Raw genomic sequence first — 24,068 nt, forward strand, 5'->3', positions numbered from 1 at the left:
TTGTATATTCACGTATTTGTTAATATGTACATTTCTTTATTCAACTAAAATAAGTAGGTTTTTGTTTTCTGATTCATTTTCACTCACTCACACGTTAACTCACTCCTCATCCCTATGTGTGTGTTTCCCAGAGTGTGTGTCCTGTTCCTGTCTTCCTGTTACCTGGCCTTTAAGGTTGTCTCATTGGAGCAGAGAATGACTACGCTCGGCTCCGTCTCCGAGTTCCCCCACCAGGAGTGAGTTCACAAAAAATGTCACCTTTATCTACAGACTGAACTAGAAGAGCAGGATGAATGTATGTACTTGTTGAAACACCTCACCTTCAAATGTTTTCAGACTTATGGATTGTCAAAACCTATGTATTTGCAGATCCCGTAAATGTATGTCTCCCTAAATTGGCAAATATGGACGCTATGATAAGACTTTCCCACAGCCATCTACTGTTTTTCCAACCCTGTATATATTTAACCACTTCCACATCGACCCTGCTCCGCACGACCGTGTTATGGATGTTTAAAGAGAACGTCAGCCCCATCTAAACAACTCTCTAGTATTATCAGGTCTACTTGGGGAAAAAGAAAGATATGAGCCGCTTCATTTGATCAATTTGTGTATATCAGACCACAAATATTTAGCTACAGTATCTACCCCTCCCCTCCCCATGGTCCCTCTCCCTCACTTCCTAATTGGAGACAATTCCCTGCAGGTTGAGTGGACTGCAGCTCTGGAGACCCCCCCCCCCTGTTAGCCACTGTAGGAACACCCGTTGCAGTCAGTTCAAGTTCAAGCCATGCTGCAAAACGTTACAGCAGTCTTGCCAACCGGAGTATTTGATATACTCTGACAGTGTTGGAATGTAACAAAGTACATAATTTGTATACTCAAATAATGTAATTCTGTACAAAACGTGACAAACAAAAAAAACCTAAATATTAGGCTACACTTGCTAGTCCTTTCATCTTAAACCCACGGTGAACTGATATTAAAAGATGGATTAATATTAACTCCACTATGCATTACTATGATCGTCTTTGATATTAAAGGGGCTATTTTCATCAATCCACTTTGAAAAAGATGCTCTGTGAAGCGACTGTAGATGTCAGAGTCCTATTTTGTGGTATTAAAACGCCATGGGTGACACTCTGATGCTGTGTCGATGCTTTCCACACAGGGAAAGCCGCAACAAAGGAAGACATGTGGCGAGTATATTGAAGTAACCTTTAAAATGTTCTCGCTATTTACATTATATAGAGAGACAAAGTTATGAGGTCAGGGCAGACCCTGGGAAATGATGTTCAAGATTCAAGGCTACTAAGACACTGAAATAACTAGCTATCTAATCCACAATATACAACACAGCCTATAGGGCATGGAAACACAAACATTTCAATTCATGTTTAAGAATTAATATCCACCATTCTTGTTTTTACCCCCTAGAAATGAATTTCTGGGGGCGAGTGACGTGAACACGGAGCTTTTTTCTGAACTGCTGTCCATTAACCTGATGAAGCTGGAGAAGGTCAGTCGGTCTGTCTATCTGTGTCTCATAGGGTTACATTAAAATGGATTATTAAATGATTCTATTAATCCCTAAAAATCGTATTTATCGTGTGAATTTTAAATTCCACAACAGATGCCTTAGGGCGAATTTGGAAGTTTTTGGGAGTAGGCCTTTGTCTTGAACAAAAAGCCTTTTGATCAGTTTTTTAAAAAAAACTCAGAAGACTATATAAGAATGAAATATCTTGGAATTTATATTTTGTGTCCAGACACTTTGGGTGGCGTTAACATAAGTTTCAATATTTTATCATTAATTTATGTAAAAGTATTGTTTACAATGTAAAAAGCAGACAAAATAGTCAGTTCAGGATATTTTATGGACTGAATAACCACCCCTGCTGATTTGTTTTTAAGATGATGCAACCAACGTCTCCTTTCTTTAACCTTTCCCCATGAGTACCTTCTTTAAAATTATAAACGTAATTACTACAAAGGAAAGAGTGGAAAAGTTGTTTTCCGCTCATCAACATGTGAAACCAACACGCTTTGCGTCAGAAGCAGAACTGGAAGGCTTCAGGACAAATGTAACCGGACGCTTGTTTGCCGTTAATCAAACATTTATAGTCATTGATCTGTTCATATAGAGAAGTGTGGACGTCACCTGTAAGAAGAGCTCGTTCCTCAGCCATCAGTCTGCACTGTGTGTGTCTGAGCACATTAACATTTCAGGCCAACACACGTCTCCTAAAAACAAACAGCAGCAACACACGAAACAAGAGCCTGATTGATTGTAGATATTTAAAGTTGTTTATCTTTATAGATGGAGGAGAACTAACATTATTTCACAAAAGGCAAGCAGTTAGGATGAAAGGGAATTTACTAGAGGCAACATTCAAAATCAAACTTATCAATGAGGGGTGTACAAATAAATAAAGGAATAAATGAATAGATAGAGATATAGATGAAGAGAGTAGGCACAAGTACAGGTTCAGGTGAACTGCTGCTAGGGAGTTCTGAGGACATCTGGTGGATGGATGGGACTTTGGGGCAATGAGAAGTAAATATAATGTTGAATAGAAATTGAAACAATCCTTAGTGGGTCAAGAAATAACAAGGAAGGTAAATAACAAGTGCTTATCAGCAAGAGAATAAGTAACCATAGATTGAATGATTAATAGAATACAAAACTATTAACAGAATACAAAACCATAAAGAAAGTTAAAGGTCCCATGACATGCTTTTCCGGTTATCACCCGTCCCCTTGTGTGTTATGTCGCTTTTTATGCATGTAAACGGTCTGCAGAGTCACAAACCCTCAAAGTACAGCCTGTAGCGAGTAAAACTCTAACACAGAAAAGACCTAGAGATTGGAGATTTTTCTTTTTCCATTGTATGCTTCCTGGGTATGGGCATGTCACCATGACCATGAAATGGACCAATCCGTGGAGCTCCTCACTCACACACACACACACACACACACACTCATTTAGCGGTGAAAATGTGACGCGCTGGGGGGGGGTGCTAGTGGAGCCTCGTAGCGCGGTGAAACTGTGGCGCGCTGCACTGTAGGCAGGGGCGGATCTAGAAAAATATTCATGGGGTGGCAAGAGGGTGGCAGGAGATTTTGAGGGGTGGCATCCCCTGTCAGATGTATATGCTGATTTAATCGCAGTCATATCAATCAATGTTAACTTGGAAATCCACAATATTGATATTTTAACTCAATAACATATTGTGGCACAACAGTGAATCCTTAAATATAAATATATGCTTTTCTGGTTATTACCTGTCCCCTTGTGTGTTGTGAAGCTTTTTCTGCATGTAAACGGTCTGCAGAGTCACAAACCCTTAAAGTACACCCTGTAGCGAGTAAAACTCTAACACAGAAAATACCTGTCTGCTGCCCCAGAACGCCTCGTTGGAGATTTCTATTTTTCCATTGTTTTCTTCCTGGGTATGGTCATGGTGACGTGCCCAAATGGACCCAATCCGTGGAGCTCCACACACACACACACACACACACACACACACACACACACACACACACACACACACACACACTTTTAGCGGCGAAAATGTGACGCGCTGGGGGGGTGCTAGTGGAGCCTCGCAGCGCGGCGAAACTGTGGCGCGCTTACACTGTAGGTGCGCCGCGTTTGGGGGTGCGATGCGGGTGCTAGTGGAGCCTCGCAGATGGGGCTGCTGCAGCCCCCTCAGCTCCCTCCCCTTCCCGCGTCCATTCGTGATGTCTAGCTGTCTCGCAGCAAGCAGGAAACCACACCAGTAACTGCCCGTCCACACGGCGGCGTGCGTTGAAGCTTCAACGCATCTGCCCATTCACTTTGAATGGGGTGACGTCACGCTTTGCCGAACTGCATTGTGGTTCCGTTGCTTCGCGTTGCTCGCTTCGCGTTGCTCGCTTCAAAAGTAGAGCAATGTTCTACTTTTGAAGCTTCGACGGAAGCGTCAGTCAATCAAATCATATGCCAGTACAAGCTCTATCCAATCAAACTGCGTCCAACGCACGCCGCTGTATGGATGGGCCGTAAGCCAGCTCACACTGTCAGCTCAGAGCACACTGGGCTCACAGGGAGGGGGGGCAGGAGCTCCATACACAGACAGAGAGTGAATACACAGACTATACAGAGATGCTGTATGAGAAAACCAATGTCAGTTTGGAAAATTGCACAATGTAAATCTATTCTAGTAGACCTCAACAATGGAATTATGATCAGTAGAAATGGCCATGCCATGGGACCTTTAAGTGATTTACTTCATCAACATGGCATCAATGGAATAGAACACTTTGAGAATGTGCTTTTGCTTTCTTTACCGAGCGTACTGGTTCCCGTTACTGCTAGTTTGTAGGAGTTTGTGGAGATGTACATATGGAGTTATAGAAACCGACCAATAAAAACGTCTATCATCAGATCTTATATGCTTGTGCATTAGAGCAAGTATATCATGTAACATGCAGTCAAAATAACAGACATGTCCATTCTTCCAGGTGCAGAAGAACCTGCAGAGACTGCTGGATGAAGCTGCTTGAATGTTCTGAAACCAGTAGACTGCTTGAGCTGCGTACAGTTCTGTAAATATGTAGTTTATTAGACGTTATAAACTGACCAAAACCAATATGTATTAATGCAATAACACAAAAGGGCTTGAAAATTATGAGCCATCTTTAAATACTGTTAAAGAGTTCAGTTGTTTAATTTCTTTTAATTTGGAGAGTGTGTTTAACTGGTAACCACAGCCACATGTCACAGCGTACTGACACGCCCCGGAGGGCACGACTACATCACTGCAGAAAGATGAGACATTTGTCCCACTCACGCCAAGTTAACAAAAAATGTCAATATTATTTAGATGAATTAAAAACGCACTTTTTGAAAGGGTTGAAGACAAAACAAGGACAACATCCAACCCGGTCAACACCATGGTAGCAACCTGTCAATCACAAATGTGTCTTTTTACTCAAAATGGGACCATAATTAACTTAATGAACATCTTGCTTTGTTGGAGAATAATTTCAACCAGCAATTTAGACCCTACAATCACATTAGTAAAGATTAGTAAACATTAAAATGTTTACGAAGGTACTAAATCAAGTAAAAAGTAGGGTTCTTTTTTCATAGACTTCTATACAATTGGGCTTCTTTTGCAACCTGTGGACAGGCCACCAGGTTGCCATTATAAAGATGCAGGTATAAGTCACTTCAGCATTTGCTTCACTTGTTTAGATTCAGGGATTGTGTATAAACTGAAAAAAAGTCAAGACAGTAGCTTGGTCATATCTTGTCTCAGTACATTTGACTGTGAATCAATGAAGAACAGAACTTTTACAATGCTGAAATTGAGTATGTTGTTCCAAAAAAACGGCTATGTAATGGAGCATGTGAGCTGACATGTTAAAGTTAATTTATACTGCAACGAGGATACAGGATGAAGTACTTCAACCCACTTTGTAGGATTTCCTATTTACTCCATGTGAGAGTCGCAGTCCATAATTCCATGACATCTTTTTTACATGTCTGTGTACCAAAGACCTAATTTCAGACTTCTAGCCACAAAAATGGTCCAAAAATAGACTCAATAATGCACCACTATTGTTATTATGTTCACCACTGACAGTGAAAGATAAGCAATTGAACTGTACGTGTGCATCGAACGAAAAACTTGACATGCAACTGTGACTGTGTGCATAAAAACAATGATACATTTTGATTTATTTACACTGTAGCTAAGTTCCGCACAACAGACTGTTACACATATGACTGTTATGATGTACTGTAACTATAGAAATGAAACACAGATTTAATTATGTGTTTTATTTTCTTTTGGTGAATAAAGCTCTTTATTTTCTTTCATGTTCCTGTAGTAGTTATTTTGTAAGCGTCACATTCTCTTTAAATGTATGTTGTCAACCGGGGTTTCATATACTAGTTTAACAGTTTCTTCCTTTGATTTAAAGCAGGTCATGCAGGAGTTACTTAACCACAGCCTGCTTGTATTCTCAATCATTTCTGGATAAACCTTTAGAGAAACTAATGTTAACACCAACATTTCACAGGATTACAACAGGGAAACAGAAGTTTGAAAAGTTTTTCTGAAATCTCCAATATTGGTGTTTGAAATCCTGTAAACCAACCCAATGTTGTCAGCTTTCCCATTGTGTCGTAACAACATGAACGTAGCAATACATTCTAGGTTTCCATTTTTTTCAAAGCTCCCATGTAAGGAATAATGTATTGATCCTGATCACCATGTCGGTGTTCTTTTCTCATTAATGACCTCCTCGCTGTACATTATCCTGCTTATTACACGGCTGCCTACTAAATAAACCAACGTCTTGAGACACAATATTGATTTAAAAATTATCGTACTGCTTCCGCCAAGAAACAATTGTACCTTGATCGAGGTTTTCTGTAACCGTCCAAGTGCTAGTCCATTAACCAGTCTTTAAACACTGCCACTGAAGAAAAAAAACGTAGGGATCCTACAATTTCAGAGGCGTTTTTGTAGAAATACTACGTCCTACGTTGCGGACCAACGTAGTTATTACACGTTTTTTTTGTGAGACTGGATTGGCTGCTCTGGGGAAACTCCAGTTTTCTATACAGCAGAGTGAGCGGACTACATGGATGTTTAATAAGAACGGAGGGCTACTGTAAACGCATCAAGAGACTTTTGCTTTATGAACGTGGACAACAATATAACATATATTCTTCATGACCAAGGTTGGAATTGAACAAAAAAAGTAAAGTGAAACTTATGCTTGTCATCCTCACACGTATTAATCCACATGATCCCAATATGTATGATTGTATGAAAAGATCTTAAAATAAATACTATTTATTTTTAGCTAACAGCAGCCCTGAATGTTTTTTCTGTAGCCCCGGACAATTCTCCCTCAATAATATAATACATGAACTGTGCTTTACCTGAACCTCATCATGATACTAGAGAGGACGGCAGGAATGTTATTTCCCGTGTTCAGTGAATGCAACAGAGGCGAGACACCAGACCAATCAGAGAGTTGCATGGAAATAAACGTGTGCTTGTGCCATTCAAGCTCGGCTCTGTGGCTGCAGTCGAATAGTCCATTTAGCTTAGGAACCTTCCTAACCGAGTGAAATGACCTGGAAGTCCCTCAGTGGCAGCCATGATAAGTGCCGTTCGAATTCTCTAGTCTAGATGATAGGAAAGGAGGTTTCAAACTTCCTTTATAACCTCCTTTAGCTTAGGAACCACTGGACCTCCCTTGACGAAAGGAGAGGAGAAAATGCTGCCCCACAATGCCTTGCAGCCGCAGCATTTGCCGTCACACAACAGTCGGACGTTCACGGAAACAACCGATTATGACCGAGAAATTATATCATGAAAGTTACGTTGCTTATTAAGCATTTTAAAACGTATGTGGTAAGTTGCCAAAGTGCTTTGTTGTCACAATCGAGCTGAGGACCAAAGTGCAGAACACGGGAAACCAGGGATAGTCGGTAATCAGCTTTATTGATGGCAATAGGCTGGTAGGAGACAAAACGGCAGATAGTAGGCAAAGGGCTGGTCGAGGACAGGCGAGGGTTCCAGGAGAAAGCAGGACGGGAGTCGCAGGTACAGCACGGGTCAGGGAGCAGGCGAGGCAGGCTGGTCAGGGACAGGCAGGGTCGAAACCGGGAGAGCAATCTGAAGGGTAATGCGGGAAAGACTGGCATGCTGCAAAGTACGATTTGGCACTGAGGTGAAAGTGAAGTGGGCCTAAATACTAATGGAGCTGATGGGTGCAACAGAGTGAGAGAGAGACAGGGTGTGACTACCAGGTGACTAAGGAAAGTTAATGCAGAAAATAGGTGAGTGAGAAAGCAAACTGTGACAGAACCCCCCCCTTAATGGACGGCTCCTGACGTCTAAGAAAATTTCTAGGAGAAAAGAGAAAAAAAAAAAGAAAAACTATATATATATATATATATATATCTAAGAAGAATAGACAAAAACCCTACAGACAAAGGGTGGAAGGTGGAGGTATGGGGAAAGGCTAATACTCATCTGAGAATGCTCTCTCGGTTTCTCCCTCCTGGAAATCCTCGTCCTCCTCGACTGATGACGCTTCCCCCTCCCCCTCGACGAAGCCTCTGGTCTGTAGCGGACGAATGCCCCCTGGCTTAACGCCTGGTTGAGCGTGGGTCCTAGAAGGCTGCTCCGGGTAACGCAGGTGGAAGTCTCGGATGAGTTGAGGGTTGAGGATATGACGAGCAGGAATCCACTGCCTTTCCTCAGGACCATAGCCCTCCCAGTCCACCAAATATTGAACCCCTCTTCCTCTGCGACGGGAACGGAGTAGACGACGAAGGGTGTAGGTAGGGCCCCCATCGATCATCCTAGGGGGTGGTGGTGGAGGGGCGGCGGGAATCATAGGACTCTCCCGGACCGGTTTAATCCTGGAAACGTGGAAGGTGGGATGGATCTTCATGTTCCGGGGCAAACTCAGTCGAACTGCTGCGGGGTTAATGACATTGACAATCTCGAAGGGTCCAATAAACCTGGGTGCTAACTTTTTAGACTCCACCCGAAGGGGAATGTTCTGAGTGGAAAGCCACACACTCTGGCCTACCTGGTACACAGGTGCCTTGGTGCGTCGGCGGTTCGCTGATGTGGCGTACCGGTTAGCAGACTGAAGCAGAGTTGTTCGAGCCTGCCTCCAAGTCCTCCGACAACGTCTGATGAAAGCCTGGACAGACGGGCAGGTAACCTCCTTCTCCAATGCAGAGAACAATGGGGGTTGAAAACCATATGCACACTGAAAAGGGGAAAGACCAGTAGCGGAACTGATGAGGGTGTTGTGGGCATACTCCACCCACAGGAGTTGTTTTGACCAGGTTGTGGGATGATCGGAAGCCATGCAGCGGAGAGTGGTCTCCATCTCCTGATTCTTCCGTTCGGTCTGGCCATTGGCCTGTGGGTGGAACCCGGAGGTGAGACTGACCATCGCCCCGATCAGTTCACAAAACTCCCTCCAAAACACAGAGGTGAACTGGGGCCCCCGGTCAGAAACCACATCAGTCGCCAGTCCGTGAATGCGAAAAACGTGGATAAGAATCAGTTCTGCCGTCTCCTTAGCTGACGGGATCTTAGGCAGGGGTACGAAATGAGCCATCTTACTAAACCGATCTACCACCGTCAAGATGGCAGTATGTCCGTGGGACGGTGGTAGACCAGTCACAAAGTCCAATGAAATATGTGACCAAGGGCGACGTGGGACCGGTAATGGATGAAGGAGTCCCGCTGGCGCTTGATGAGATGGTTTGTGCCGATTGCACACAGGACAGGCGTTTACAAACTCCCGAGTGTCAGCCTCCAGCGTGGCCCACCAGAACCGTTCTAGAACCCTCCCCTTGGTACGTTGAATTCCAGGGTGGCAGGAAAGTCTGGATCTGTGAGCCCACTGAAGCACCTCAGCCCTCAAAACCTGAGGCACAAACAAACGGTTGAGAGGACAAGAACTCGGACCGGGTTGGTCCACCAAAGCGGTCTTAACCCTCTCCTCAATCTCCCAAGTGAGGACGCCGATCACCCGAGGAGCAGGGAGAATAGTGTCCGGAATACCCCAGTTGTCTCCCCCCCTCTCGAACTGCCGGGACAAAGCGTCGGCCTTAACGTTGCGGGAGCCCGGGCGGTAGGAGAGGAAAAAATTAAACCGGGTAAAAAATAACGACCACCTGGCTTGTCGGGGATTCAGTCTTTGGGCCGACCTGATGTATTCCAGGTTCTTATGGTCGGTCCAAACTTGAAATGGTTGTTCTGTCCCCTCAAGCCAGTGTCGCCACTCCTCCAACGCCAACTTGACTGCTAGAAGCTCCCGATTCCCCACGTCATAGTTCCTCTCCGCCGGACTCAATCTCCTCGAAAAGAAAGCACAGGGATGGAGCCTCTGGTTCTCCCCAGAACGTTGCGACAGGATGGCCCCCACCCCAACGTCAGAAGCATCCACCTCCACCACCAACTGACCAGCAGGATCTGGTACCTGCAGGATAGGAGCCGATGTAAACCGGCCCTTGAGGTCCTGAAAAGCCTCCTCGGCTGCAGGGGACCATCGGAACGTCACCTTGGACGAGGTCAGGGCGGTGAGCGGGGCGGCCACGGTGCTGTAGCCACGGATGAACCGTCTGTAAAAGTTGGCGAATCCCAGGAAACGCTGCAGCTCCTTCCGGGAATCAGGGACCCGCCACGAAGTAACCGCAGAAACCTTAGAAGGATCCATCTCCACACTTCCTTGACCCACGATGTAGCCGAGAAAGGCGACCGAGGAAGTGTGAAACTCGCACTTCTCCGTCTTGACGAACAGCGAGTTCTCCAGAAGTCTCTGGAGGACCGTCTGGACATGATGGACGTGTTCCTTGAGGTTCCTTGAAAAGATCAAAATGTCATCCAGATAAACAAAAACATAACGATCCAACATGTCCCGGAGTACGTCGTTCACCAATGCTTGGAAAACTGCAGGGGCATTGGTAAGTCCAAATGGCATCACCAGGTACTCGTAATGTCCTGAAGAGGTGTTGAAGGCGGTCTTCCATTCGTCCCCCTCACGGATTCGTACCAGGTGATACGCGTTTCGTAGATCCAGCTTAGTGAAGATTGTAGCCCCCTGTAGTAACTCGAATGCTGACGAGATGAGTGGCAAGGGATAACGATTCTTCACCGTGACGTCGTTCAGGCCCTGATAGTCAATGCAGGGTCTCAGGGTCTTGTCCTTCTTCGCCACAAAAAAAAAACCTGCTCCTGCGGGTGATGTGGAAGGACGAATAATTCCTGCAGCCAGAGAGTCATTGATGTAAGTCTCCATGGACTTCCTCTCTGGTGCCGAAAGCGAGTACAACCGGGCCTTGGGTGGAACTGCTCCTGGATGTAGCTCAATGGCGCAGTCATAGGGCCGATGAGGTGGGAGAGATGTCGCCTTAGCCTTGCTAAAAACCTCCTTAAAGTCCAAATATTCTGCCGGAACCCCAGTAACATCCGGAACCAGGTTCATATCCACAGATAGTTGAGGTGCGGAAGTCAAGAGCGTAATCCACCACCGTGCCCGGAACCCTGGCTCAAACTCAGCAGACCCCCGGCAGCGTCGGGACCCAGACGAACGGAACCGAACACCTTCCGCATCTCCGCGGAAAATGCAGCAAAAGAGGCGCAGGCTGACGTCTGCTGCTCCCACTCTGCAGTTCCCCATAACCGGGCTCTTCCCGTCAGATGATTAACGGTGAAAGCTACACGAGCCGCCTCGGAGGCGAAGGTGTGGGGCTGCAGTGAAAACAATATGGAACAGTTTGTGAGAAAAGGACTGCATCCCTCCGGCTCACCAGCGTAGCGTTCCGGCGTTCCCACACGAGGCTCCGGAGCGTATCCCGTCGGGCCCGGGGCTGGAGCGGGCATCGGAGCTGCGGGCGGAGGGGCGGTAGCAACCATGGTAGCAGTTAGCTGTTGTACCGTGGCGCCCATCTGTTGCATCTGGGAGGTAAGGTAATCCAGCATTTGTCCCTGGGTTGAGGTTGTCTGGTGGGTCTCGGTAGCTAAGGTAGCTATCGTGACCTCCTGTCTTTGGATGGCATCCTCAACCCTTTCAAAGCGGTCTCTAGGAGACCCGGTGTTTGCTTGGTCCATTTCTGGCCAGATCGTTCTGTCACAATCGAGCTGAGGACCAAAGTGCAGAACACGGGAAACCAGGGATAGTCGGTAATCAGCTTTATTGATGGCAATAGGCTGGTAGGAGACAAAACGGCAGATAGTAGGCAAAGGGCTGGTCGGGGACAGGCGAGGGTTCCAGGAGAAAGCAGGACGGGAGTCGCAGGTACAGCACGGGTCAGGGAGCAGGCGAGGCAGGCTGGTCAGGGACAGGCAGGGTCGAAACCGGGAGAGCAATCTGAAGGGTAATGCGGGAAAGACTGGCATGCTGCAAAGTACGATCTGGCACTGAGGTGAAAGTGAAGTGGGCATAAATACTAATGGAGCTGATGGGTGCAACAGAGTGAGAGAGAGACAGGGTGTGACTACCAGGTGACTAAGGAAAGTTAATGCAGAAAATAGGTGAGTGAGAAAGCAAACTGTGACATTTGTTCTGAATGTTCATCAGTATTATAATCAAAAAGAAAAATATGAACGTTAGTTTTTTACTGAAATTATAAAATAAAGTCAACATTTCACACTGAGCTGTGTGGGGTTTGTTCAACTTTTAAAAGATGTTTGAATGGTGATGTACACAGTGATAGATGTTAAGGACTAACGTTTATAATAAATACATTTGTATTGATTTTAAGATATTTTCATACAATCATAGGTATTGGGATCATTTGTATTAATGTGGACCGGAGGGAGAGGGTGACGAGCGTAAGTTTCACTTTCCTTTTTTATTTCAATTCCAACTTTGGTCATGAAGAATATGTTTCTCTGTTGTCCACGTTGATGAAGCAAAGCAGCAGCATCAGAGCACGGTGCAGAGTTTCTAGATGAGTTATTATAGTTGTGAAAAAATTAAGAGAATAAAGGAAAAACAGGTATGAAATCCTATATGACAGTAAAACAAGAATAGAGTTTTAAAAGGGGAGTGATTTGTAAAATATAAGAAAAATAAACTGTTTACAGTTCTGTTTCATATGGGTGTTGAGAGATGTATCCATAGATCTCTCAATTTTGCTCTCAAAGTGCACCAGATTGATGCTTTTAACTTCAATATTTAAAAAGCATTCCCCCGGACCCCCCTAGAGGAGGTGAGGTCCGCCCTCCACTCGTAAAAAATAGCACTTTACCCTTGCTTACACCTATATGCCCTAAGCTGATTATCGAGCCTTCGTAGTAACAGTCGCTGGTGTACTGTGTATGTGCGTGTGGAGTGTTGCAGTAGAAAATTCCACTGTGGGCTAACCCCCGAATGTTTCCAGGTCCAGGCGACGCCCCTGGCTAACAGTAACATGTCTATAGAGATATATTCATACACAAACACAGAATATATGTATGTACTGTATTTGTAGCTAACAGTAATGTTATTAGCATATAATACTGATACAAATGTAATTTCAGGTTGAGTATAGCTTGAGTGTATATAGGCCTATATATATGTATATACACACACATACACACATATATATATATATATATATATAAACATGTCAATAGAGATAGAGTCTTCTGACTGGCCACAAAAAGCGTGACCACATCACCCCAATTCGGTTCCGAATTGATTTTAAAATCCTTTTATTTGTTTTTAAAGCCCTAAATGGGCTGGCTCCGGCCTATATAGCCGAACTCCTCCATCGCTACACCCCAGGCAGAGTGACCAGCTGTTGCTGATAGAGCCCAAGACCAGGCTCAAAACCTGAGGGCACCGAGCCTTCGCATCAGCTGGCCCCAGGCTCTGGAATAGTCTGCCCCTCCATGTGAGGTCGGCCCAGACACTAGGGGTTTTTAAATCTTCACTAAAAACACACTTTTTCACTCTGGCCTTCTAGTCAGAGCGGAGTATGACACCTGACTATTCCCTGTTATTGTTTTTTATATTTCTGTTTTTAATTATTGTGATTGTAGTAATGTGTTTTTACTTTTTATTACATGTACAGCACTTTGGCTCGACCAAAAATCGCTTTTAAATGTGCTATATAAATAAAACTTGATTTGATAGAGATATATTTATACACAAACACAGAAAAAAAATATGCTCTTCACTTATTTAACCCTTTTTTACTCAACCTTTCCCTCTACTAGCCAAGGCCCCTGTACTGCAGGATCAACTTAAGAGTCCCTTTTTCAATGACCAGGATACACACCCTGATTTCAGGCTGAGCAGGGAGTCCCTGAAAGTGCTGCTGGACCTCCTGGGTCAGGACAGGAGACACGGCTGGGGGGCCACAATCGAGACCCTGGTATTCCTGTTCTGGCTGGCAAGTGGGGCATCATGCAGGGTGGTCTCCAGAGTTTTTGGGATGCCTAGATCCACTGTAAATCGGATTGTCCACAGAGTGACTGGAGATGGTGGCCATTCACCACCAGGTCATCCACCTCCCCAGGACAGCAGAAGACCTGGAGGCTGTTTCGCGTGGGTTCACAGGGCTGGCCAGACACAGAGCCTTCAGAAAATCTGCTGGAGCAATCGACGGCTGCCATGTCCGCATCGTGCCACCAAGCGGCCCTGATGGTGACTGCTTTAAAAACAGGAAACTGTTCAGCTCAATTTTGCTGCAGGCTGTTTGTGACCATCAGGACCGCTTCATCGACACGTACGTGGGCTGGCCTGGGTCAGTCCACGATTCTAGAGTGCTCCGCCACAGCCCACTCTATAGGGCACTATATCCTCGCAGACGGGGGGTACCCCTGCCTCCAACATCCACTCCCTACAAACGGCCGCTGCAAGGTGTGGGACCCCAGCGCTTCAACAGCCATCACTCCCGGGCACGCTCCATCATCGAGCGTGCCTTCGGGATGATGAACACACGATTCAGGAGCATCTTCCTGCAAGCGCTGGAGGTGCACCACACCTTTGTTCCTCAAGTAAGTAATCACTCATTAAGACATTTTAATAATACTGAAGAGTAGATCTGACATGAGTTATTTTTTTGAGGAGGTAAACATATATATTTATGCCAATTTTAAAATGTCAGGTCATAACAGCATGTGCCGTCCTCCACAACATCTGCATTGGGGCCGGCGACATCATGGCCCCAGAAGAGGACATTGGTGACCACGATTATGTGTAAAAAGTATGTAAAACAATTGAAGAGCAGTGATCAAATAACCTTGTGCAATATTTATATACATCTTTTGTTCTTATCTGCTGCTGAAAACATCTTAGTGACATGGCAGCCGTCGATTGCGTCCGCCCTGCGAACCCTAATGACAATCCGATGTACAGTGGAGAGAAGCATCCCCAACACTCTGGAGACCACCCCAAATTAAGCCCCACCCACCATCAGAGGACACCAGGGTCCTAATTGTGGCAGCCCATCCAGGACTCCCTGCTCAGCCTGAATGTGTATATAGTTTAAATGTTGTTTTATTTGTATGTTGTTTTATTTGTATGTTGTTCCATAAAATAAATCATAAGTTTCATTTCATTTCATTGCTCATTACTTATGTATTTATCTGCAAATTTTTCTAGGAGAGAAAAAAGCCTATTAAGGTTCTCCCTGCACTCCTGGCTCTCCTCTACCTCCCTCTGCTGCTTCATGTCCTCTCTGATGAGGTCCATTAGCCCATCTTTTAGGCCGTGATGGTCCTGCCTCAACCTGATCCTCGTCCTCCTCCTCCTCCACTGCTGGACATGGCTGTGGCGTGTCCTCTGGAATAGAGGATATTAGGACAGGCGGGCAGATGGAGGGCCTCTGTCCTAATATCTCATCCATTTGGACAAACCATGGCCAAGTTGCAGCAGTGGGTTTCCCACCGACTCCCTCTCCTGACCCTGGGTATTTGCAATCCTAAAGGCAGAGTAAAACACTCATGGCAGTACAACAATATATCTCTTTATATTATTTAATAGTTTAACATTTATTTTCTTGCTGTTTATAGTGTTTATTGTAAATGTATTCTTAGTTAGTGTCATAAGTTAAAGTAGTTTCTATGCTTTTATTTTGAAGGCAAGTTTGGGCACTGGGTGATTAGAGCACCTGGTGTAATTGTATATATTGGAGACAGGTGGGTTTTGGGAGCCAGAGCACTAGTAGGCAAACGGTTTTTTTACCAGGGTGTTTCAAGCCACACAAAGGAAAGCCATAGGAACGGCTTAAGGAAAAGAGGTATAGGAAACCTGTTCATTGTACTTTATTATTGGAATAAAATGCACAAATGGAGGTTCTTGTCTGGACTTGGATGATCATTGCCCTGCGTAAGATCCACTAACTAGTGCCTCAGCGGCTGTTTTAGTTCTATAGGATTTTGGCCGCTACATATCCTCCAAATCTGGGAAAAGTAGGCCGCATTTATGGGCCGCATTCGGAGGAGTCTTGTCTTTTTTTTTAATTGGGACAGCCTACGTTCGGCGGAAGTGACGTATGCGGTCTACGAATGCATCCTCAGGAGGATGCGGCCGCTGATTTGGGACACAGCTAGTGTACTTCCTGTCTGTCTTCTTCTGCTGTTCCCTTTAGTGTTTACTTCCTGTCTGAATTATTATTTTGATTTCTCTGTGCCGCACTCTCTTTCAACCTCTTTCCTTCTCTTGAGCTTCTTTACTCTGGACAGTTTAGCCATCATGAATCCAAAGTGTCGCGCTCTCCACAAATATTCAACATAATATTCAAAAAGTATTTAAAAAAGTGTTTCCTCATGGAGACTACTAATGTGTGTTGTCCACAGCTGCAGTCAATTTACCAGACTTCTTTCTGCATATTGATATGACTGCACATCATACCTTGATCCTCTTGGCAACAATTTGTTTTACTGAACAACAGCGTGTTAGCAAAAATTAGCAACCTCTGGAAATGCCCAAATGTACCAATCAGAATAGAGTATTCAGCAAAGCCACGTGATACAATTAGATGTGGATAAAGTAGCAATGTTTAGGTGGTGTGAAAAAAAGAAAACCTGAAGTCAACATACCCATGACAAAACTTTCCGAAGGTAAAGGATTTCATTTACCTTATGGAAGACATTTTGTAGTCATATTGAAGTGATATTTTGCAGCTTTTTTTGTAAAAACGACATAACAATGGGTTAGGGTTAAGTTAACACACATTCAAAAAAATATATATATATACTGCCAAAGATATATCAATCAGTCAGTCTTTACCAACAATTCACAATTGTATAACCATGTCCCTTCCTGAAATACTACCCTCTACCCACCATGCACTGGGAGGTTTCTAAGGCAACCCCGACTGTCAACAAACATGGCCGGTGCTGCAGGGAGCCCTCACCAACATGAGTGAGTAAACTGTCGCGCAGCAGTGAAATGCAACAATTTATTATGTTCTTTTTTAGTGTTCCGCTGTTTTTTTGTATCAGTAGTGGAAGAAGCATTGAGACTTTTGGGTAACACTTTATATTAAGGTATACAAATTAACCATCAACTAGTTGGTAATTAACATGCATATTAGCAGTATATTGGCTCTTTGTTAGTCATTATAAAACACTTATTAATGCCTTATTCTACATGACCATATTCTACAAGTAATAAGCCATTAGTTGAGAGTTTTCCTCAATAACCCTCTAATTAGTGCTTATTTGTTGCAAGTAAGGAAGTTGTCGTACATGAGTATTGGTCTTAATATCCTCTGCTCAATATGGGCCTAATAAGGCAGTAGTACCACAAGAATAGTAATTCTACCATAATAACACTTACTTAACACAAATATGATCTAAATAATACAAAGTGTTACCGACTTTTTTTGTTATCATTGATGCATAAATTACCTTAATGATAAAGCTGGTAAATGTGATGCTCATTTAAATTACTTTATATACTGCTGAGTAGCTCACCTTCAACAATATATCGTAAAAGGATTTGTTGATTATCTTCTGAAATATGAATCTTAATCTGAAAAGTAACTACTGTGGTTGAAAAAATGCAAATATTTCTTTCTGAGATATAGGGGAGTAGAAATCAAGAGAAGCCTGAAATGAAGTACCCAAGTGAAATCAAAGTACCTCAAAATGGTACTACATAAATTAGTCAAGAGAAATCACATTAAATACAATGTAATAATAAGATACAAAAATACAATATTCACTCACATCTGATAAAACATTACAATATGTCCTTATACAATATTCATCTTGTAAAATAAGTTAAATAAAAGCTCAAATGATTGTATTATTGAATTACTCTTTACACCTCATTCATTTGATTTTTGATGGATTGATAATATAACCATTTTGTATTCATACATTATTTCCTTTGTATAATTCATTTCAAGTACTTATACCTATCATAGTTCCACATTAAATATATATATTTTTAAATGTATTAGTCTGCATTTCGCTTGCTCCATGGTGACAAACTGCATCTTTGATGTACTGCATTTAATTAATACAACTTCAGTTTAATAAAGTGTAAATATTTGTTAAACACAGCTAAGTAAACTTTTTTCTCACGGTCACTCTGAGGCGATCCTGTTCCCACATCCCTACGTTCTCTGCCCGACATCCCATGATCCCCAAACTGTATGTGATGCCATGGAAACAGGACATGAAGAACCAAAGGCTCTTGATGAAGGTAGATACCAGAGAGGCAATCAAACACACCTCACTGTAAAAGAGGACCTCTTGTACTTTTGGGGGGTTCTCCCTTTCCTGTAGTGTTGTATCGTTTGTTGTGCATGTAAAGGCCCTGTGTTCCCTCCAGAGGGAGTTTCTTGAAACACCTCCATTGGACTCCTTTGTTTACTTCCGCGACATAGTGACATCACTATGAAACACTTGCGCTTCTATTTGCTAGAGCTCTAACCCATACGTGATACGTGGCTAAAGGGCGGGACATCTCTAAGCTGTTGACCTATCACAACAGAGCCGGCCAGCTAACCAATCAGAGCAGACTGGGCTCTGGTTTCAGACAGAGGGTGAAAAGAGGTGTTGCAGCACAGGCAGTATGAGGAAAGTAAAGAGCTTTTTGAACATTAAAGCATGGAGACATGTCCCAGTAGAGACACTATGATCCTGGAATTGAGCATAATAGGGCCCCTTTAACTGTCATATTTACTGTGTGTGTGTGTGTGTGTGTGTGTGTGTGTGTGTGTGTGTGTGTGTGTGTGTGTGTGTGTGTGTGTGTGTGTGTGTGTGTGTGTGTGTGTGTGTGTGTGTGTGTGTGTGTGTGTGTGTGTGTGTGTGTGTGTGTGTGTGTGTGTGTGTGTGTGTGTGTGTGTGTGTGTGTGTGTGTGTGTGTGTGTGTGTGTGTGTGTGTGTGTGTGTGTGTGTGTGTGTGTGTGTCAGAACGCAGCTCTTACAAAGGTCCCTGTGGTTCCTCTTGAGGAGTCTTTATGGTTCTGTGGTCGGGAACGTCTCTGCCACAGTCAGGAATCCCCCTCCTCCTCCTTTGCTCTGCTCACCCAATCAGGACAGACAGCTCATCACTCCTCCCACTTCTCCAGGTAAAACACTTCAGACAGGAAACGAAAAACAGGTGTTGTTTGTACATTTTCAGGTAAATGTTTTATGATTTTCTGACATCTTTTTACTCTGCAGATACAACAGCTCTGTGGTGACCACCAGGCGCCTCTACCAAACATGAAGGCATATCACACACATGAATGAATAAACACATCTGCACAACTTAACTTTTACTATTGCTTTTACAGATATAGGAAATTGAAATGGTCCCTTAGTTCAGTTTTCAAAAGAAGAATCAATCCCAGTTTAGATTTGAAAAAGAAAAAAACCAGGATGCCTCACAAAATACAAACATTTATTTAGTTTGTTTTCGCATGGTTTAAACCATACTTTTGAGTATTTTTCGGAATGTCTTGTCTTACGTATAGGTCTTTGTATTGTATCATCTATTGATGTGTGTTTTGTCTTTTTGTGATATGGACCTTGAGTCTGAAATAAAGATTGGATATTGACCGTTGAAAAGAAATATGAAAATGTGAACAATTCTGAAGTATAAATTACGGAGAACAAAAAGGAACACTGAGAAGTTTTGTAAAGTATCATGGCCATTAGAAAATGTATACTTTATATAGATCTACATACAGTACATCTAATAATAAAAACATAATCTAAATAAATAGATGAATGACATAACCTGATGAATGAGACACATGTGCATGTTCAGAAGTACACAGGCACTATATTGAGAAAGTTGTGACAAAAGCATGATTAAATATTAACTTTATTCCACTTATCCATTTGTAAGTCTATTAAGACCTATATATCTAATATATTCCACCTGCATCAGGAATTAGCACTTATATGTCAAGTCCAGCGACGTATTCCTACTGTAGTTAATAATAATTTTCGCAGACTATTTATTTCTGATTAACAATGTCATTGTCCATTTAATTTGGGTGGCAGTTGCTCAGTCAGAAGGGAACACAACCTCAACTTCTCCAGGAGGCTAAAATATGTTACAGCAAAAGTTGCATAGCAGGTAAAAAAAGACATGCAATAATACAGAATGAGCTAACATGTGAATGTATAGAAGAAAAGCACATTAGTTATACTAGAATGAAAATAAAGACAAAATAAGTAGGTAAGTACACAACCATGGCTAAAAATTAGGGATGCTCCGATCGATCGGTCACCGATCGAGATCGGCCGATACTCACTCTCGACCGATCGATCGGTGCTCTCTAAACATGCCGATCGCGAGAGCCGATCGCATGACGTAAAATACATGACACTTTTCTCTGTGTGCGGCAAAACAAGCTCGCCAAAATGGCTTCACCGGTCTGTCATTATTTTAAGGTGTCCGAAAAAGACAGTAAAATAGCGGTATGCAACGTGTGTGTGAAGCAGAAATCCTGCAGCTCCGCCCGCCGGACCGGTAAGCGGAACGAAACACACAAGAGTTAGCTATTTTATCTACCTCTGGAACAAGCTAAACTAGTTATTATTAGGGCCTGAGCACGTAGTGCAAAGACCTATTGAAATCGTCAGTATTATTATTCTTCTGTTACCGGTTCTGCACTTTCGACCTGTTTTTGAGGGGGTTACGACACTATTCATGTAGCGACATTTGGCAACGCCGCCAGGACCGGTGAAAATGTTAACATTCTGGATTCGATGGGAGAACATTTTTCAACTTGCTCTCTAGCGCCACCTGTGTAAATTCAGTGTTTCGAAAAATTTACAAAGTCGCAGCGTAAGTCTGACGGACCTGACATTTTGCACACTTATCCGGGTGAAGCAGCTCTACATATTATCCTCTCATATCCCGAAGCTCCGCCTACTTTGATTTTTTTTTAATTAGCATAATGTGAAAAACATTGAAATATTAACTTAAATTCCAATTTCTTGATTTTCCAAACCAAACTAAGTGCACAGCATCAATGGAGGGGCAGACACATTACCGTACAAAATTAGCACGAGGTGTGGAAAAATGTGGCCGACATCAATCAAAACGTATTAGCAAAAGGGTGTGGCCTACACATAAATGCTCACAATTCATCCAAAATGTATCCAAATATCACAGATTTCGGTGGATAGCTTCAGTGTGTCTTGGGGAATAGGCACAACAAACAATGTTCATTTCGAACAATAGGGGGCGCCAAAACCACAACTAATTTATATCTCAAGAACCGATGGACTAAAAAAAAATATATTGTCATAGACATACTGGCAGGGTGAGTATAAACTGAGATTTAAAGGGTCGCAACCAATGAAAAATGTGGGCGTGTCCTATTCAGTTTTTTCTCGAAATCGAAGGGTTAAAAAATGTACCTAGCCATAAGTAGAGGAGAAAATGAGTTACGGCCTTTAAATTCGGAACGCATGTCACAGCCCACAACCTTTTCCAGACTGTAGAAAAAAATCGGACGTTTTAGCAAATATGTCTCAGTAGCGCCCCCTATTGTGCGGTAGTCAAATATAGTTTCTTCGAACTACCCGAAACTTGGCACAGAGATTCCTCATGGAAATGCGGACATATTTCAAAATCGCTTCCATTATCTCCGCCCCCCATGAAGTTGGCCATTTTTAAATATGTCCATTTTAAGCGCATTTTCGCATACTTGTCCTAGGAAAATGATCGGAAAAATTTCAAACCAGGACAAGATCAGCCCATATCCAATGTGATGCTAAATTGCGAATGAATAGTCGACTGCTCAAACGGGGAGCTCGTAAGCTAACGGAACATGTAACAATTTTGACGATTTAAATGCCACAAAATCGCTAAAATGACTTTCGGACGCAAAATTTGGAACACACGTCACAACCCACGTCTTTTTCCAGACTGTACACAAACAATGTACATTTTTGTACACCAGCTCAGTAGCGCCCCCTATTGTGCGATAGTCACATATAGTTTCTCCAAACTACCCCAATCTTGCCACAGACATTACTGATGGAATTGCGGACATATTTCAAAATAGCTTCCATTAGCCCCGCCCCCCAGAAAGTCGGCCATTTTGAAAAATCTGTGTTATTCATGCATTTTAAGCGCTTTTTCGCAAACACCTCCTCGGGAAAAGATCGGGAAAATTCCAGTCCAGGACAAGTTAAGCCCATATCCAATATCATGTTAAATTGCGAATAAAATAGTTGCTAGCTCAATCGGGGCGAACGTAAGCTAACAAAGAATGTACCATTTTTGACGATTTACATGTCTCAAATGACTCCAAACTACTCGCATATAGTTTTCCAGATATTCACGAAACGCTGTATACACATTACTATTATGATGGCACACAAATTTACCAGCAACAGCTCTGCTTATTAATTTCCCACATTAACCATAAACACCCAATATATATAAAACTCCTAAACAATGTATGGTGAAATGTTTTCCATCTTTGTTTTTCTATCTACGACTACAAACAGTATTTCCACTACAAGCACAACAGTAACACATCTTTCTATGCAATACAATAGAACAGTATGTGTTCACAGCCAATCCATGATTTAATGAGTATTTCCTTTGTGCCAAGAGCTGATTTAGTATATTGCATCAACGACCTTTTCAATTAAATTGACAATTATTTTGTGTAATTAATAGTGTGTGAAACCAGGCAGAGTGAGTGACATGGTGTTCATTTCCACTATGCCAAAGCAGTTTACAGTTGCTGACGGTGTAAGGTAATATATATATATATATATATACACACATGCATTTCCAAACATTTGGACTACCTATGTTGCAAATGTATTATCTTTTCAATTTACACACGGCATCTATTGCACGTCTGTCCGTCCTGGGAGAGGGATCCCTCCTCTGTTGCTCTCCCTGAGGTTTCTCCCATTTTTCCCTTTAAACTGGGTTTTCTTTGGAAGTTTTTCCTTGTACGATGTGAGGGTCTAAGGACAGAGGGTGTCGTATTGTCATACTGATATTCTGTACACACTGTGAAGACCACTGAGACAAATGTAACATTTGTGATATTGGGCTATATAAATAAACATTGATTGATTGATATATATTGTCCTAAGTAATTGTAGCTGTGTTCAAAGGAGTACACGTTACAAGGCCGTGCGGGGGGAGTTGCCAGACCCAGATGTCCTCAAAGTCAGCGAGGTATACAAGGACCTCTCAGCAGACATCTCACCATGAAAAAAAACGAATGGCTCACTACTCAACTCAATCTTGTGCACAGAGCCTATAGAACACATAATTTAAACCAGCAGGATGTAAACAGAGGAGAACAGCCGGTCTGATTTAGTGCCATGTGATTATCCTGTAATGAGTAACATACACAGTGTTGATCGACTATATAAACAGTTCATTTATTGTCTCGATACATGTGTTGTGTAAGACATTTTAATCCATTTGATACGTCAATATTAAATGTACCTTTATTTTGAAAAACTTTATTGTGAATGACAAACCGGATGTCACATTTCCGGTATTTCCGGTTTAGGGAGAGACTTAATTCAGGTAGCTTGCCTTGGCTGTCTGTGTGCGCGGAGGTTTTGTCGTCAACAGACTCATTAAACTACCCACTTTTCGGTACATAGAAACCCTGCTCCACGGTCAAACGTGAGTAATATCGCAATTGGTGTGTTATACTGAAATGTGTTGACCTATACTTTATACTTTATTTATATATATGTATGCTTTTCATTGGAACACGCCGTGGGTGTGTGCAGTGCTAATGCTAATACCTAGCGCCACTTGTTTTGATGTACGTTTTTGTTGGTAACCTCGCTAGTTTGTATCTTTTAGTGTTGAGGTGGGCACCGTTAGATTCTGTGTCTCCTTGCGGTCATAAACAATGTGTTTGATGTGGAGCTAGGATAAGTAATAAGGGAGCTAGGAGTGATTTTCGGTGCAGTAATAGGTTAGCATTTTTCGCTCGGGGCTAATTCAGAGGCTCACTGTTAGCATTGTGTGTTTTTTGTGAAAAAATAAATGAAAAAGATCAGTTAAATTAGTTTTTTTCCCGTTCTTTGGATATAAAATATTCATAGTTTATTAAATATTAAGCTTCCTTAGACGTTGTTTC

At 42.8% G+C, this 24,068-nt stretch overlaps 2 protein-coding genes across 3 annotated transcripts in view; both read left to right on the forward strand.

Moving 5' to 3' along the window:
- Positions 1-5,870, forward strand: part of LOC117453119 (GRAM domain-containing protein 2B) — a 55,566-nt gene extending 49,696 nt beyond the window's left edge. For both annotated transcript variants that reach the window (XM_034091997.1, XM_034091996.2), the window contains exons 12-14: positions 132-236; positions 1,438-1,519; positions 4,508-5,870. In XM_034091997.1, coding sequence (XP_033947888.1) covers positions 132-236; positions 1,438-1,519; positions 4,508-4,549 — 229 coding nt within the window. In that variant the 3' untranslated portion in view covers positions 4,550-5,870. The remainder of the gene's footprint in view (positions 1-131; positions 237-1,437; positions 1,520-4,507) is intronic.
- A 10,980-nt stretch (positions 5,871-16,850) lies between these two features.
- On the forward strand, positions 16,851-20,225 carry LOC117452995 (sperm-associated microtubule inner protein 10-like). Its single transcript, XM_034091821.2, has 4 exons — positions 16,851-16,900; positions 18,082-18,190; positions 18,904-19,061; positions 19,156-20,225. Exons 1-4 carry the CDS (start codon positions 16,866-16,868, stop codon positions 19,199-19,201), a joined length of 348 nt encoding a protein of 115 aa, XP_033947712.1. The 5' UTR covers positions 16,851-16,865; the 3' UTR covers positions 19,202-20,225.
- Positions 20,226-24,068: the final 3,843 nt, after the last annotated feature.

This window comes from Pseudochaenichthys georgianus, chromosome 9 (assembly GCF_902827115.2).
Source record: "Pseudochaenichthys georgianus chromosome 9, fPseGeo1.2, whole genome shotgun sequence".
Classification (NCBI taxonomy): domain Eukaryota; kingdom Metazoa; phylum Chordata; class Actinopteri; order Perciformes; family Channichthyidae; genus Pseudochaenichthys; species Pseudochaenichthys georgianus.

What these genes read in the sequence shown, in the direction of transcription:
- LOC117452995 (XM_034091821.2), top strand. Translation starts at nt 16,866, where the DNA reads ATGGCCGGTGCTGCAGGGAGCCCTCACCAACATGA. An exon ending in GGGAGCCCTCACCAACATGA is followed by an intron (nt 16,901 to 18,081) that starts GTGAGTAAACTG and finishes GGTCACTCTGAG; the next exon opens with GCGATCCTGTTCCCACATCC. An exon ending in ACCAAAGGCTCTTGATGAAG is followed by an intron (nt 18,191 to 18,903) that starts GTAGATACCAGA and finishes TGTGTGTGTCAG; the next exon opens with AACGCAGCTCTTACAAAGGT.